General features: G+C 41.0%; 1 protein-coding gene across 1 annotated transcript in view; it reads right to left on the reverse strand.

Moving 5' to 3' along the window:
- DIS3L2 (DIS3 like 3'-5' exoribonuclease 2) overlaps positions 1 to 13,486 on the reverse strand; it is a 306,442-nt gene that overhangs the window by 138,698 nt on the left and 154,258 nt on the right. The window contains exon 9 of the mRNA XM_049769303.1: positions 3,773 to 3,946. Within this exon, the coding sequence (XP_049625260.1) occupies positions 3,773 to 3,946 (174 nt within the window). The remainder of the gene's footprint in view (positions 1 to 3,772; positions 3,947 to 13,486) is intronic.

Genomic DNA, 13,486 nt, shown 5'->3' on the forward strand with positions numbered 1-13,486 from the left:
TGAGGGGCTTAGCTAGAAAAGGATGGTGGCCACCTCTCTAGTCTTAGATCCCAGTGTTAATTTTGTGGTTTTTTTTTTTGTTTTTTTGTTTTGGTTTTTGGGCCACACCCGGTAACGCTCAGGGGTTACTCCTGGCTATGTGCTCAGAAGTTGCTCCTGGCTTGGGGGACCATATGGGACACTGGGGGATCGAACCGCGGTCCGTCCAAGGCTAGCGCAGGCAAGGCAGGCACCTTACCTTTTAGCGCCACCGCCTGGCCCCCCAGTGTTAATTTTTAAACATTTTTGGTAATAGTAAACCAGTTGATCAAATGAAGATTGTCACCTACCTCCAAGCAGCCCACTGGCACCATCCAGGGAGGACTGTCATCAAGTCCAGACCCCTTCTTAGTGCACAGTCTACTGAGTATGTGTAAGTATGTGCGTGTAAGTACCCACATACAAGTTTCACATTCTTGGTTTTACTCTGTCAACTTGTTCTGTCTCTGTGGAATGCAAAGGTCATGTTTTAAGTGCAGGGCACAGAGTTCTTACTCCTCTGTGCATCTAAAGGAAGTGTGGCCACCTTTGTTCTTGAACCTTCTTTCATTTGGTGGCTGCTAGCACTGCCATGTTGATAATAAATGAGGAAAGATCTTTCTTGTGCATATACCCTATCCAATTTCCACACAGGAGAAGGGTTAGAAAAATAGTTAAAATGTTGATTGGAGGGCCCGGAGAGATAGCACAGCGGTGTTTGCCTTGCAAGCAGCCGATCCAGGACCAAAGGTGGTTGGTTCGAATCCCGGTGTCCCATATGGTCCCCCGTGCCTGCCAGGAGCTATTTCTGAGCAGACAGCCAGGAGTAATCCCTGAGCACCGCCGGGTGTGGCCCAAAAACCAAAAAAAAAAAAAAAATGTTGATTGGAATGGATGTATATGAAATCTATTATGCTGAGTGAAGTAAGTCAGAGCGGGGCCGGAGAGATAGCATGGAGGTAAGTAAGGTGTTTGCCTTTCATGCAGAAGGTCATTGGTTCGAATCCCGGCATCCGATATGGTCCCCCGTGCCTACCAGGAGCAATTTCTGAGCATGGAGCCAGGAGTAACCCCTGAGCACTGCCGTTGTGACCCAAAAAAGAAAAAAAAAAAAGAAAAAAAAAGAAATAAGACAGAGGGAGAGAGATAAACACAAAATGGTCTCACTCATCTAAGGGTTTTGGGGGGAAAAAAAAAAGACATTTGTGTAGTGATTCTCAGAGACAAAATAAAGGACTGGAAGGTCCAGCTCATGACATGAAGCTCACCACAGAGAGTGATGGGTGCAGTCACAGAAATAATTACACTGAGAACCATCATAACAAAATGTGACTGAATGAGGGAAGTAGAAAGCCTATCTAGAGTACAGGCTGGTGTGGGGTGGGGACAGGGACACTTGGGACATTGGTGATGGGAATGTTTTTTTTAAAAAACAAAAACAACAACAACAACAACAACAACAAATGTTGATTGGGAGGTTGGAGTGATAGCACAGCAGGTATGTCATTTGCCTTTCACAAGGTCGAACTGAATTCGGCTGGGCCCAGAAACAAAAATGTTGATTATTCCAGCACCATGGTTATCCTCATTCACATTTTGACAGAAGCTCAGCAGCCAATAGAATCTTTGTGCTCTTTAAACTTTTAGATATTCCTAGATTTAGGGAGAAAAAATTTCAGACAAGTCACTTGGAATTTCTATGTGTGAAAATGAAAGCTCAGCAATGAGATATGGACTCAGGGCATGAGGTCTCTGACAGAGAAAGCACAACAGGAGGGACATCAAAAGTGGTCAGTTGCAAGCTGGCCTTTAGGCCCACTGACTTCCATCAAAAAATGTGCCCCACATTGCCTTGGACAAGAAGAAACAGGTGACACTGCCTTTCTTCCCTCAGCCAGGAAAGAAATGAAGGACTGTCAGCCCCTCAGAAATGTGAGGGCCAGAGGGTTCAAAGAAGGAAGCTTCAAGCCATGCAGGGAAAAGGGTTGACAGGGTCATGAGATTAGCTGCCTGGAGTGAGCAAGGAGGCTGGAAAAGACTCTGACACGGGATGACCCGAGCGAAAAACTGTTCAGAGCTTCCATGGGTTGCATGAAAAGTTTCTTGGTTCTAAATATCTCCATGTGGCATCCAAAATGAATGCCAGCACTGAAACCAAATTCTAAAGAGAAATATCAGAAAAAAACTAACATCCCACAATGGAGAAACATCTTCAAAGAAGATGCTGTTATAAAAATACCACAAAAGTACTTTCCAACAAATTCCAGACCTAAGCTTTAAAATGAAGCTCCGAGCAGAGATGTCTTGAATCTTTTGCTCTGTGCCTGAAGAGGCCCATTTAGAGGAAGACATTTCCAAGCAGAGGGCACAGCCTATACTTGATCCAAAGGACAGAACTACAAGAAGGCAAAATGGTACTTTCTGATCTTGAACAGGAGCCAGAAAACTTTTTGATGAAAAGCTAAACTAAGTATCTGAGAGTGTGTTGGCCATAAAGTCTCTGTCCCTGCTATTCACCTGCACTGTCCCAGTGAAGAAACCCAGTCAGAGGCCAAAGGCATCACCAAATGCATATGGCAATGGGCCAATGCTGCTTTATAAATGCAGAAACCTTAGTTTTATATAATTATATAAAAATTCTTGTTTCAGTATTTTTCAATTATTTCAAAACACAGAAGTATGCTAGGCTCAGAGGCTTTATATAAACAGGCAGAGGGCTGGGTATGCTTGCTTGTCTAATATGCTCAGCTCTAGGACAGAGCACTTGATTCCTAATGACTGAACTTGAACATTGTCTTCTAGGAAAGTTCAGTTAGAAAACCCAAAGCAGAAATATCTTGCAATTAAAAGAAAAGGAGTTTCAGAACCATGCCCACAAACATAGTTGCCATGTTTGAATAGGGCCAGCTCCATAGACTCACTCTTTCCGAGTTGTGAAAAATCATGGATACACTGGCCACACAGAAGAAAGTTAGCTATCTCAGAAGAAGAGGGCATGGCAAGCCTCTATCCTGTGGAAGCTGCACTTGCTGCATTCATCACCCAGAATCACCATTTTGCTGATGGCCCTTCCTCATCACTGACCGTCTATGATTCCCTTTGAGGACACCAATCTGACCAAACTTTTGGTATACCAGTATTGCATGATGTCACCAGGGCTTTCTGGAGTGAGTACAGTCATCCTCCCCCATCTTCCTTCTTCCTGAAAGCCTGGCAGCAGAAAATATACCCCTAAAAGCTGTGATAACAGTAATATGCTTTGAATTGGGGGGGGGGGGCGCAGGGGAAGACCTAGTGATGCTCAGGAATTATTCCTGACTCTGCACTCAGAAATCACTCCTGGAGGGCACAGGAGACCATCTGGAATACCAGGGATGGAACCTGGATCAGCCTAGAGGGTAAGGCAAGTGCTTTGAATTTCTGGACAACTTCATTTGTTTGATGCTGTCATCCCTATAAGAATACACCAATTTAACAAAGTGTACAGTTAACAAACAACAAGAGTTTACTAAACCGTCTGCCATTGTATTAACGACTTCGTTGGAAATACAATAATTTTCACAAATGTGCTTGCTACTGTATTTTTACTTTTTTCTTTATTGTTTTAAATTTTCTTCTCTTTTTCTTTTTTCTTTCAATTCTTTTTTTAAATATCTTTACTCTCACTTATCTGGAAATAAAAGTATTATGGTCAACTATGTGATTCATCTTTCTTTAAATAAAGAAAAGAAATATAAGAGCTTCAGTTCTTTACCTTAAATCTCTTCGTTTATTGAATTCTTCTGGTGGAATTGTCCAAGGTAGGTTGCGTGGGAGACAGTCTAGAACTTTGGAAGGAAAATCCGAGAAGTCCACTCCATACTCTGTTAGAATGCCCTCTGTTTCTGGCTCGATCTCACCTGCCTGTCCAAGACTCTTTGCCAGCTGCCTGTGGATGCACAGAGAAGAATTACTGGATTAATGAATAAATAGAACACAAGCTCCATCTCCCTCTCCAAATGGGGGTTGAGGGTGTGTAGGAAAGTCTAAGGGAGAAAGACCACCAGCAACAAGAACAGCAAGTGGAAGATTCAGCTATACTTGCCAGCAAAGGCCATGACTGCACAGTGAGGTATGTTAGATTAGCCTAGCAAGAGGTCACAAAGGATACTCAATAACTTCTCAGGACCCCTTAGGTTCTTCTTTATATTTAAAGCTCTCATCAACTATTTCTCCTGTGAATACCTGTAGAGACCATTTTGATTAACCAGTCTGAGGTTCAATCATTAGTTTCAGAGTGCCTAGATCTTATGTTCATATTCTACAATTCTACTAATTTTTTTTTGTTTGTTTTGATTTTGGGTCACACCTGGCAGCGCTCAGGGGTTACTTCTGGCTCTACACTCAAAAATCGCTCCTGGCAGACTTGGGAGACCAGATGGGATGCCAGGATTCAAACCACCATCCTTCTGCATGTAAGGTAAACACTGTACCTCCATGTTATCTCTCCGGCCCCCCAATTCTACTAATTTTTAATTTACCATTTTGAAAAAAAATTTTTTTTTTTGGTTTTTGGGCCACACCCGGCGGTGCTCAGGGGTTACTCCTGGCTATGTGCTCAGAAATAGCTCCTGGCAGGCACGGGGGATCATATGGGACACCGGGATTCGAACCAACACCTTTGGTCCTGGATCGGCTGCTTGCAAGGCAAACGCCACTGTGCTATCTCTCCGAGCCCACCATTTTGAAATATTTTAACTGCACACAAAATGATACACGTTTACTGGTATGCAAGCTTTAAAAAATATATCAATGCATGAACAATAAAACTTAAATGGTCTTGGGGCCAGAAAGAAAGTACAGCAGGAAGGGTGCTTGCTATGCAGGTGGCTGGTCCGGGTTTGATCTCTAGGAACTGCATATGGTCCCCCAAATCCCAATAGAAGTCAGGTGATTCATCTTGGCACCACACGGTGCCCCTAACATTGGGTGCAGCCAAGAGACCCTAATGCCACAGAGCCTGAGCAGCACATTATTTCTGAGCCTGGCACTGAACTGAGTGTTGGTGGTATGACCTCCAGTACAGGTTGTGCCCCCCCCCCCCACAAATAGTCATTTTGATCCCAGGTAACCAGAAAAATAAAATAAATAACAACAATCAAGATATATAAGAAAAAAATTAAAGAAAATCAATAAAATCAGGGGCTGGAGGGGATAGCACAGTAGTAAGGTATTTGCCTTGCAAGTGGCCAACACAGGACGGACGCTGGTTCAAATCCCGGATTTGCATATGGTCCCCCAAGCCTGCCTGCCAGGAGTGACTTCTGAGGGCAGAGCCATGAGTAACTCCTTAGTGCCTCCAGGTGAGACCCAAAAACCAAAAACATACAAACAAAAAAAGAATATCAATAAAATCAAAGGCAACTCTAAAAATAAAATAAAAAATGCAAGTTATTGAGCCAGACTGCATAAGACTGGCATGATCCCCTATACAGTGTCAAAAACAGTCCAAATGTAGCTAATCCTCCAAACACACACCCTGTTTTAACACCCAGAGCACACAGTCTGCTTTCCCTAACACACCCTATCTTCCCTAAACACTTAATTTCATCTCATATTCTGCCTGATTTGCTGACAGAATCCACACCCTACTCTCCCCTAATTTAAATATCCATTTCCAGCCTACAATAAAAGGAGTTACTCTTCCAAAGTGGCTGGTGGATGCTTCTTTGTGAATACTCTACTCACCTGGGATCTGACCTTACTACATCTGACTTCTACATCTTGGGGTGTAACTTCACCAGCGTCATTTACACCCAAGCACCCCCAGGTGGGGCCTAACACCCACCCCCCAAAAAATAAAACAAGAAAAGGAAAAAAAGACAAAGTATAAATATAAGAAATGAGAATATCATTGATTCATCATTTAAATTTATCACAGTAAAAACTCAAAGTTCAGATGGCTTTACAGTTAGGTAAATAAAGAATTAATATCCAAACAAACAGATTTATTCAATTACAATTTTATATAAACTCTTTCAGAGAATTTAACTACTTTCTAACTATTTTCACAGAAGCCAGAATTACCTTTATACAAAAAAACAAAACAAAACAAAACAAAGAAATCATGAGATAAATATCACACATGAATATAGACCAGTGCTACTTAATTATTTTCTGTCATGGCCCCCTAGGAAGAAGAAAACATTTTTCACATCCCCCACGCGACTGTAAATAGTACCTTTATTAAAAAAAAAAACTTTAACCTGCAAAACAAAAATATATAAAGTAATTTGAACAGATTTTTTTAATCAGAGGTGGTGTCTGGATTAATGGCTACAATGAGCATGTTTTGCAATGCATAGCTTTTCGAAGCGGGGTTTGAAGCAGGATACAGCAACTCTCAGCTCCAGAGATATAAACACAGGGCTTAGCTTGTTATGACAGTGTTTGCCGAGGTCAAACGCGTTCCCCTTTATGGAGCCTCGCGCCCCTCCGGGGGGGGGGGGGGAATGCCCCGCTATTTGAGAACCACTGATATAGACTGTAAGTTATAGTAAAATAAGGGACCAGCAAGTACAGTGGGTCAGGCACTTGCCTTGTACATGGCCAACCTAGGCTTTGATCTCTGGCACTGCAATATGATCCTTCAAGCACTGCCAGGAATGATCTGACTAAACTAAGAATAATCTGCCCGGAGAGATAGCACAGTGGCGTTTGCCTTGCAAGCAGCCGATCCAGGACCAAAGGTGGTTGGTTCGAATCCGGTGTCCCATATGGTCCCCCGTGCCTGCCAGGAGCTATTTCTGAGCAGACAGCCAGAAGTAACCCCTGAGCATCGCCAGGTGTGACCCAAAAACCAAAAAAAAAAAAAACAAAAACCTTATGTAACTAAGAATAATCTCTGAGAAGTGCTAGGAGTCCCCCTCCCCAAATAATACAACTAGAATGTAGCAATATACAAATATAACAAAAAACAGTAATTCAAAATCTACTCAATGCTAAAAAAGTAACCAATGTAATTCATATTAACATAAAAAACTCCAATCTGATAGGTTACAGTAAAAACATCTTGGAAAATTCAACATTCAGGTAGAATTTGGAGATTCGCCTAAAATGTGCACTCAAAGGCTCTTTCCCCTCAGGAGAAACTGCCTCACCCTTATCTCCCTCTCATCCCTTTCATTAAGCCTTTCCCTCCCCGCCTTCTCTCTTTCCCTCTCTCCATATTTCTCTAAATAAAATTACTTTACTTCACACACAAAAATACAAAATTTATTCATTAAAAACAAGCCAATCTGGGGCAAGTTACATAGCTCAATGGTATAGAACATGTAACTTTCATTCTTTTTAAATAGTAATTAAGCCTTATTTATCTATCTCTTGAGATGTTGGCTATTTACAATTAGACAGAGGCATTTTATTCCTCTGAAAAATATAAGTACAAAAGAATGAGCCACTTCTGTTTGGTTTATCATATATCAAAGCCCAAAGAACTAGTATTTTGCAAACATTCAACAAATCAGTCTGAATGAAAGTCAATTAAAATGCTCTAATCAGAAAAAAATTAAATTTTAGCTCAGAATGTATTGCTTGTCTCTTTAAAAAATTAATTTTTTGCTGATATGTGCTGTTTTTGTTTTATTTTATTTTTAAAATTTTTCCTTTAAGATTACATACATGATTGTAGTTTGGTTTCAGTCATAAAAAGAACACCCCCCTTCACCAGTGCAACATTCCCACTACCAATGCCCCCGATCTCCCTCCTCTCCTACCCTCTGTCTGTATTTGAGACAGGCATTCTACTACTCTCACTCATTAACATTGTCATGATAGTTAGTGCAGTCATCTCTCTAACTACACTCACCATTCTTTGTGGTGAGCCTCACATTGAGAGCTGGTTCTTCCAGCCCTCATCTCTGTTGTCTCAGGGCATTATTCCAACAATGTCTTTTGTTTTTCTTAAAACTCATAGATGAGTGAGACTATTATGCATCTATCTCTCTCCTTCTGACATTTCACTCAGCTATAACAGTTTCCATGTTCATCCATGTATAGGAAAATTTCATGACTTTATCTCAACTGATGGTTGCATAATATTCCATTGTGTAGATGTACCACAGTTTCTTTAGCCATTCATCTGTTGAAAGGTATCTTGTTGTTTTCAGATTCTGGCTATTGTGAATAGTGATGCAATGAAGGCATTTTTGTATTTTTTTTTATTCCTAGGATATATCCCTACTAGTGGTATAGCTGGATCATATGGGAGCTCAATTTCCAGTTTTTTGAGGAATCTCCATATTGTTTTCCATAAAGGCTGAGATAGATGGCATTCCCAACAGCAGTGAGAGTTCCTTTCTCTCCACAGCCCCACCAGCACTGATTGTTCTTGTTCTCTGTAATGTGTGCCAATCTCTGTAGTGTGAGATGGTACCTCATTGTTGTTTTGATTTGCATCTCTCTGATGACTAATGATATGGAGCATTTTTCATATGCCTTTTGGCCATTTGTATTTCTTCATTGAGAAATTGTTCATTTCTTCTCCCCATTTTTGATAGGGTTAGATGTTCTTTTTCTTGTTAAGTTCTGTCAAAACCTAGTATATCTTCGATATTAGCCCCTTATATCTGATGGGTATTGAGTGAATAGTTTCTCCCATTCTGTGGGTAACTTTTGTATCCTTGGCACTATTTCCTTTGAGGTGCAGCAGCTTCTCAGCTTAATATAGTCCCATCTGTTTATCACTGTTTCCACTTATTTGGAGAGTGCTGTTTCCTCCTTGAAGATACCTTTAGTCTCACTGTCATGGAGTGTTTTACCTACGTATTATTCTTTATACTTTATGGTTTCAGGTATGATATCAAGATCTTTAATCCATTTGGATTTGACCTTTGTGCATGATGTTAGCTGGAGGTCTGAGTTCAATTTTTTGTAAGTGGCTGACCAGTTGTCCCAACACCACTTGTTAAAGAGTCTTTTCTTGCTCCATTTTGGATTTCTTTTTTTCTTTTTTTTTTTTTTTTGGTTTTTTGGGTCACACCCAGCGGTGCTCAGGGGTTACTCCTGGCTGTCTGCTCAGAAATAGCTCCTGGCAGGCTCATGGGACCATATGGGACACCGGGATTCGAACCAACCACCTTTGGTCCTGGATCGGCTGCTTGCAAGGCAAACACCGCTGTGCTATCTCTCCGGGCCCCATTTTTGATTTCTTGACCCTTTATCAAAGAATTGTTGGTTGTATGTCTGGAGAACATTCTCATGAACATTCTCAAGTCTAGTCCACTGATCTGAAGTTCAGTCTTTATTCCAATATCATGCTGTTTTAATGACCATTGCTTTGGAATATAATTTAAAGTTTGGGAAAGTGATGCCTCCCATACTCCTTTTCCCAAGAGTTACTTTAGCTATTCGTGGGTGTTTATTGTTCCAAATAAATTTCAGGAGTGCTTGATCCACTTCTTTGAAGAATGTTGTGGGTATCCTTAGAGAGATTGCATTAAATCTGAATAATGCTTTGGGGTGCATTGACATTTTAATGATATTATGCTGCAGCTTCTGTCCTACAGCACCAGTGGAATGTCAATGAATCCACTTCAGGGAGAGTAGGTTGCAAGGGCGGCAAAATGTGAAATATGAAATAATGAAACCACACACAAGTATGTGGGGTCAACACATCTTCTGTCAGGAATGCGACAAGTTAAGTCTTGAAGCAGAGGGTTTCTAAGGGGCAAAAACCAATCATAAGTATAAAGAAGAGTGTTTCCAATCACAAAGCAAAGTTTACAGTAAACAATACTTAAGCTATGGGCATTAGCTGTAAGAATTCTGATTTGCAAAGGAGGGCAGCTTTTAACAATTAACTTCAAATACAAAATAAGGAATATTAAGAAGTAGAAAAAAATCTTGGAACGTTGTCCCTACCCACTAAGGTGAGCCCTATTGTTTTAGAAGTCAAGGAAACAGCCAAATTCCCTAAGGTACAGTTCCCATTTTCTGAGAAAGTCAATAGTCCTGAACCTGCATTCTGGCTATCCCTTGACTACCAGACACTGAGGCTGCAAGGACATATTTAAAAAAAAAGAAAAAAATATTGTCTTTTATTTTTGTGCTAAATATTATCCAGAAAAGGAATTCTCTTAGTAATCTTTGGTGCTCGAATTTCTGAAAAGATTTTGATTGAGGCCATATTTTTGCCTGAGATTTTACAAAGGAGAGATAGCCAAATGATGATGAAAGTAAAAGAAATAAAATAATTTTTCTCTGCAGCTTCCCGAGAACTCATCCTTGACCAAAAGATACACTTTAACTGTTGAGCTTCACGGTTCCTAAATCCCAAGGACTTGCCCTTGACATTTTAACTGTTGCAAACCTTATGACTTGTGGTTATCTAAATCTTGCAAAAATGTACCTGAGCGAATGTCAAATGTCACAGTACTCCCTAAAATGAACCACCCTACTGTAAGCTATATAAAGGCTTGTTAAATCTGGTTCAAGGCTCTCTCATCCTCCGGGATAGCCCCTGCATGCTTGTATAATAAAACCCCTTGCTTTTGCATGGTCTCTGCCTCTTGGAGTCAGAGGAGTACATGTGGAATTCCCGACCTTATAATTGACAGAAAATGTAATACCAAGAATGGATTTATCTCTTTGGGAATTTCTCCACTATCCATGCAGGGGAAGAATCGTCCACAGCAGGCCTTTTGAGGAACTCCATGGGGTTATTTCAGTTCTCCACCCCAGGAAAATCTGGGGATACATCTGGTGTGTCTCCTGAGTTCCCCTAAGTTTATGCATGCCATGGCAATGTTAATCCTCCCAATTCATGAGCAAGGTGTGTGTATCCATTTCCTTCTGTCCTCTTTTATTTCTTGAAGCAGGGTTAATAAATAAAATATTAAAAAATAATAAAATATTTTAATGAAAATAAGTAGCAAAAAAAAAAAAAAAGAAAATAAGTAGCACATATCTGTACAGCCATCTAGGCCTGGAGTTTTCACTGTGGAAAAGTCTTTTTTTTTTTTTTTTAATTTTTGAGTCACACCCAGTGGTACTCAGGGATTACTCCTTGCTCTGCACTCAGGAATCACTTCTGGTAGTGCTCAGGGGACCTTATGGGGTGCCAATGATAGAACATGGGTTGGCCGCATGCAAGGCAAGTGCTCTACCTACTGTACTATTTCTCTGGCTCCCTGTGAGAAAGTTTTAGATGATGAATTTCTTTAATAGACATGATCAAAAAAGTCCTTTAAAGGGATACTATCTGATCAAAGAATATTCTTGCTGCATTACAGAAATACTCAGACTGAATCTAACGTGACCAGATTACTTTGTTTAAAAAAAATGTCAAAAGAGAGAGGGGTGAAGTGACAAGAGAGAAATTTTATGTTGATATAATAAACTGTAACACAAACTGTGTGATTCAATTTAGATATGCCTTTTAAAATAAATTTTAAGGGGTCAGAGTGATTTTAAGGGGTCAGCTTGCCTTGCATGCAACTGACTTGGATTTAATTCCTGGCACTCCATATGTTCCCCCACAAGACCACCATAAGTGATGTTTGATTACAGAGCCAGATGAAAGCCCTGAACACCACCAGGTGTGGCCTCCAACCAAAACAAATAGATCAAATAAAATGTAAATGCTTAAGTTAAAAGGACAAGAAAAGTGAAGAAATAAACATTATTTGAGCCCATATATCAAGTTATTCAAGGTATCTTTTAAACAATTTAAAGTTCTTTCCAAGAAAATCTGAAAATAGAAAAACACTATCCATTTCTTGTACTATTACCGACTTCTAAGGCAGCTAATCACGCATCAAGGGTAGTATTCGATTTCTCTGGGACTTTGAGTTCATGAGAGCTTAGAGCTCAGCAGAGGGGCTTATTTCTAAATGTGGCCCACATCATTTGACCCCTGACCTACAGGAAGGGGCCAAGAGCCATGCCATCTGCTGCACAGCTTCTCTTCCCACAATTTTGAGGTGACTATCAGGAGACTTCAGTATAGTGATGATAAGTTTTGCCTTGATCTCAATTTCATGAGCCATCATGTACAATGATCAATCAGGTAACCGAGAGAACCTCTGTTACATCCAGCTTGTCTTGATTTCTACACTCTCCTACAGGTTCCTTTGGTTCTGTTTTCAACTTTTATCACCAAATTTGAATATCTTTAACTTTCTGGGCTCTTAATTACAAGCATCAAAAACTAATTTGGCTAGAAAAGGAATTTGCTGGAAGAGTACCAAAGAACTACAGAAACAGTGAAAGAGTTCTTCAGAGCTGGATAGAGGGAATAAGAATAAAGAATTATATGTTCTACTTCTAAATTCTTAAATCCAGGCTTACCTGAAAAATCAAGGACTCCCAAGGCATATAAAAATGAATTCTTGGGGGCCGGCACGGTGGTGCTAGAGGTAAGGTGTCTGCCTTGCCAGCGCTAGCCTAGGACGGACCGAGGTTCGATCCCCCAGCATCCCATATGGTCCCCCAAGCCAGGAGCGACTTCTGAGCGCATTGCCAGGAGTAACTCCTGAGCGTTACCGGGTGTGGCCCAAAAAAAAAAAAAAAAAAGAATTCTTGGAGCCAGAGAGATAGCATGAAGGTAGGGTGTTTGCCTTACATGCAGAAGGATGGTGGTTTGAATCCTGGCATCCCATATGGTTCCCCGAGCCTGCCAGGACCTATTTCTGAGTGTACAGCCAGGAGTAACCCCTGAGCACTGCGGGTGTGACCAAAAAAAAAAAAAAAAAAACAGAACTCTTGGGGCCAGAGAGATAGCACAATGGTGGGGCCTTTGCCTTGCATGTGTCCACCCAGGAGAGACCCAGTTTGATTCCCTGCATCCCATGGACCCCCAACCTGTCAGGGGCAATTTCTGAGAGCAGAGCCAGGAGTGATCCCTGAGTGCTGCTGGGTGTGGCCCAAAAACCAATTAATCAATAAATGAATTCTGAATCTACTACAGCTGCCAAGATAAAACAAAAAGACAAAATAAATCCAAGGGTGGAGAGTCATTATATCACTGATCTCAGGATCTTGCAAGTCTTTTGCACTAATCAGGAAGCATCAGAGTAGAAAATATCAAATCGTATAAATATACGCATACACATTCACAAAAGCTATTTGGTGGTGGATTCAGAAAGGTCTGTATGGGGCCCGGAGAGATAGCACAGCGGCGTTTGCCTTGCAAGCAGCCGATCCAGGACCAAAGGTGGTTGGTTCGAATCCCGGTGTCCCATATGGTCCCCCGTGCCTGCCAGGAGCTATTTCTGAGCAGACAGCCAGGAGTAACCCCTGAGCAACGCCGGGTGTGGCGCAAAAACCAAAAAAAAAAAAAAAAAAAAAAAAAAAAAAAGAAAGGTCTGTATGGCTTGGATGCCTCCTTTCAATTGTGACCAGTCAGAAATGGACTGAGGTAGCAATGAATCTAGTCCCAGGCTTGTTTCTGAAAAGACAAGAGAGCAGACCTACTTCCCAGATGTCAAAA

This window comes from Suncus etruscus, chromosome 2 (assembly GCF_024139225.1).
Source record: "Suncus etruscus isolate mSunEtr1 chromosome 2, mSunEtr1.pri.cur, whole genome shotgun sequence".
NCBI lineage: Eukaryota > Metazoa > Chordata > Mammalia > Eulipotyphla > Soricidae > Suncus > Suncus etruscus.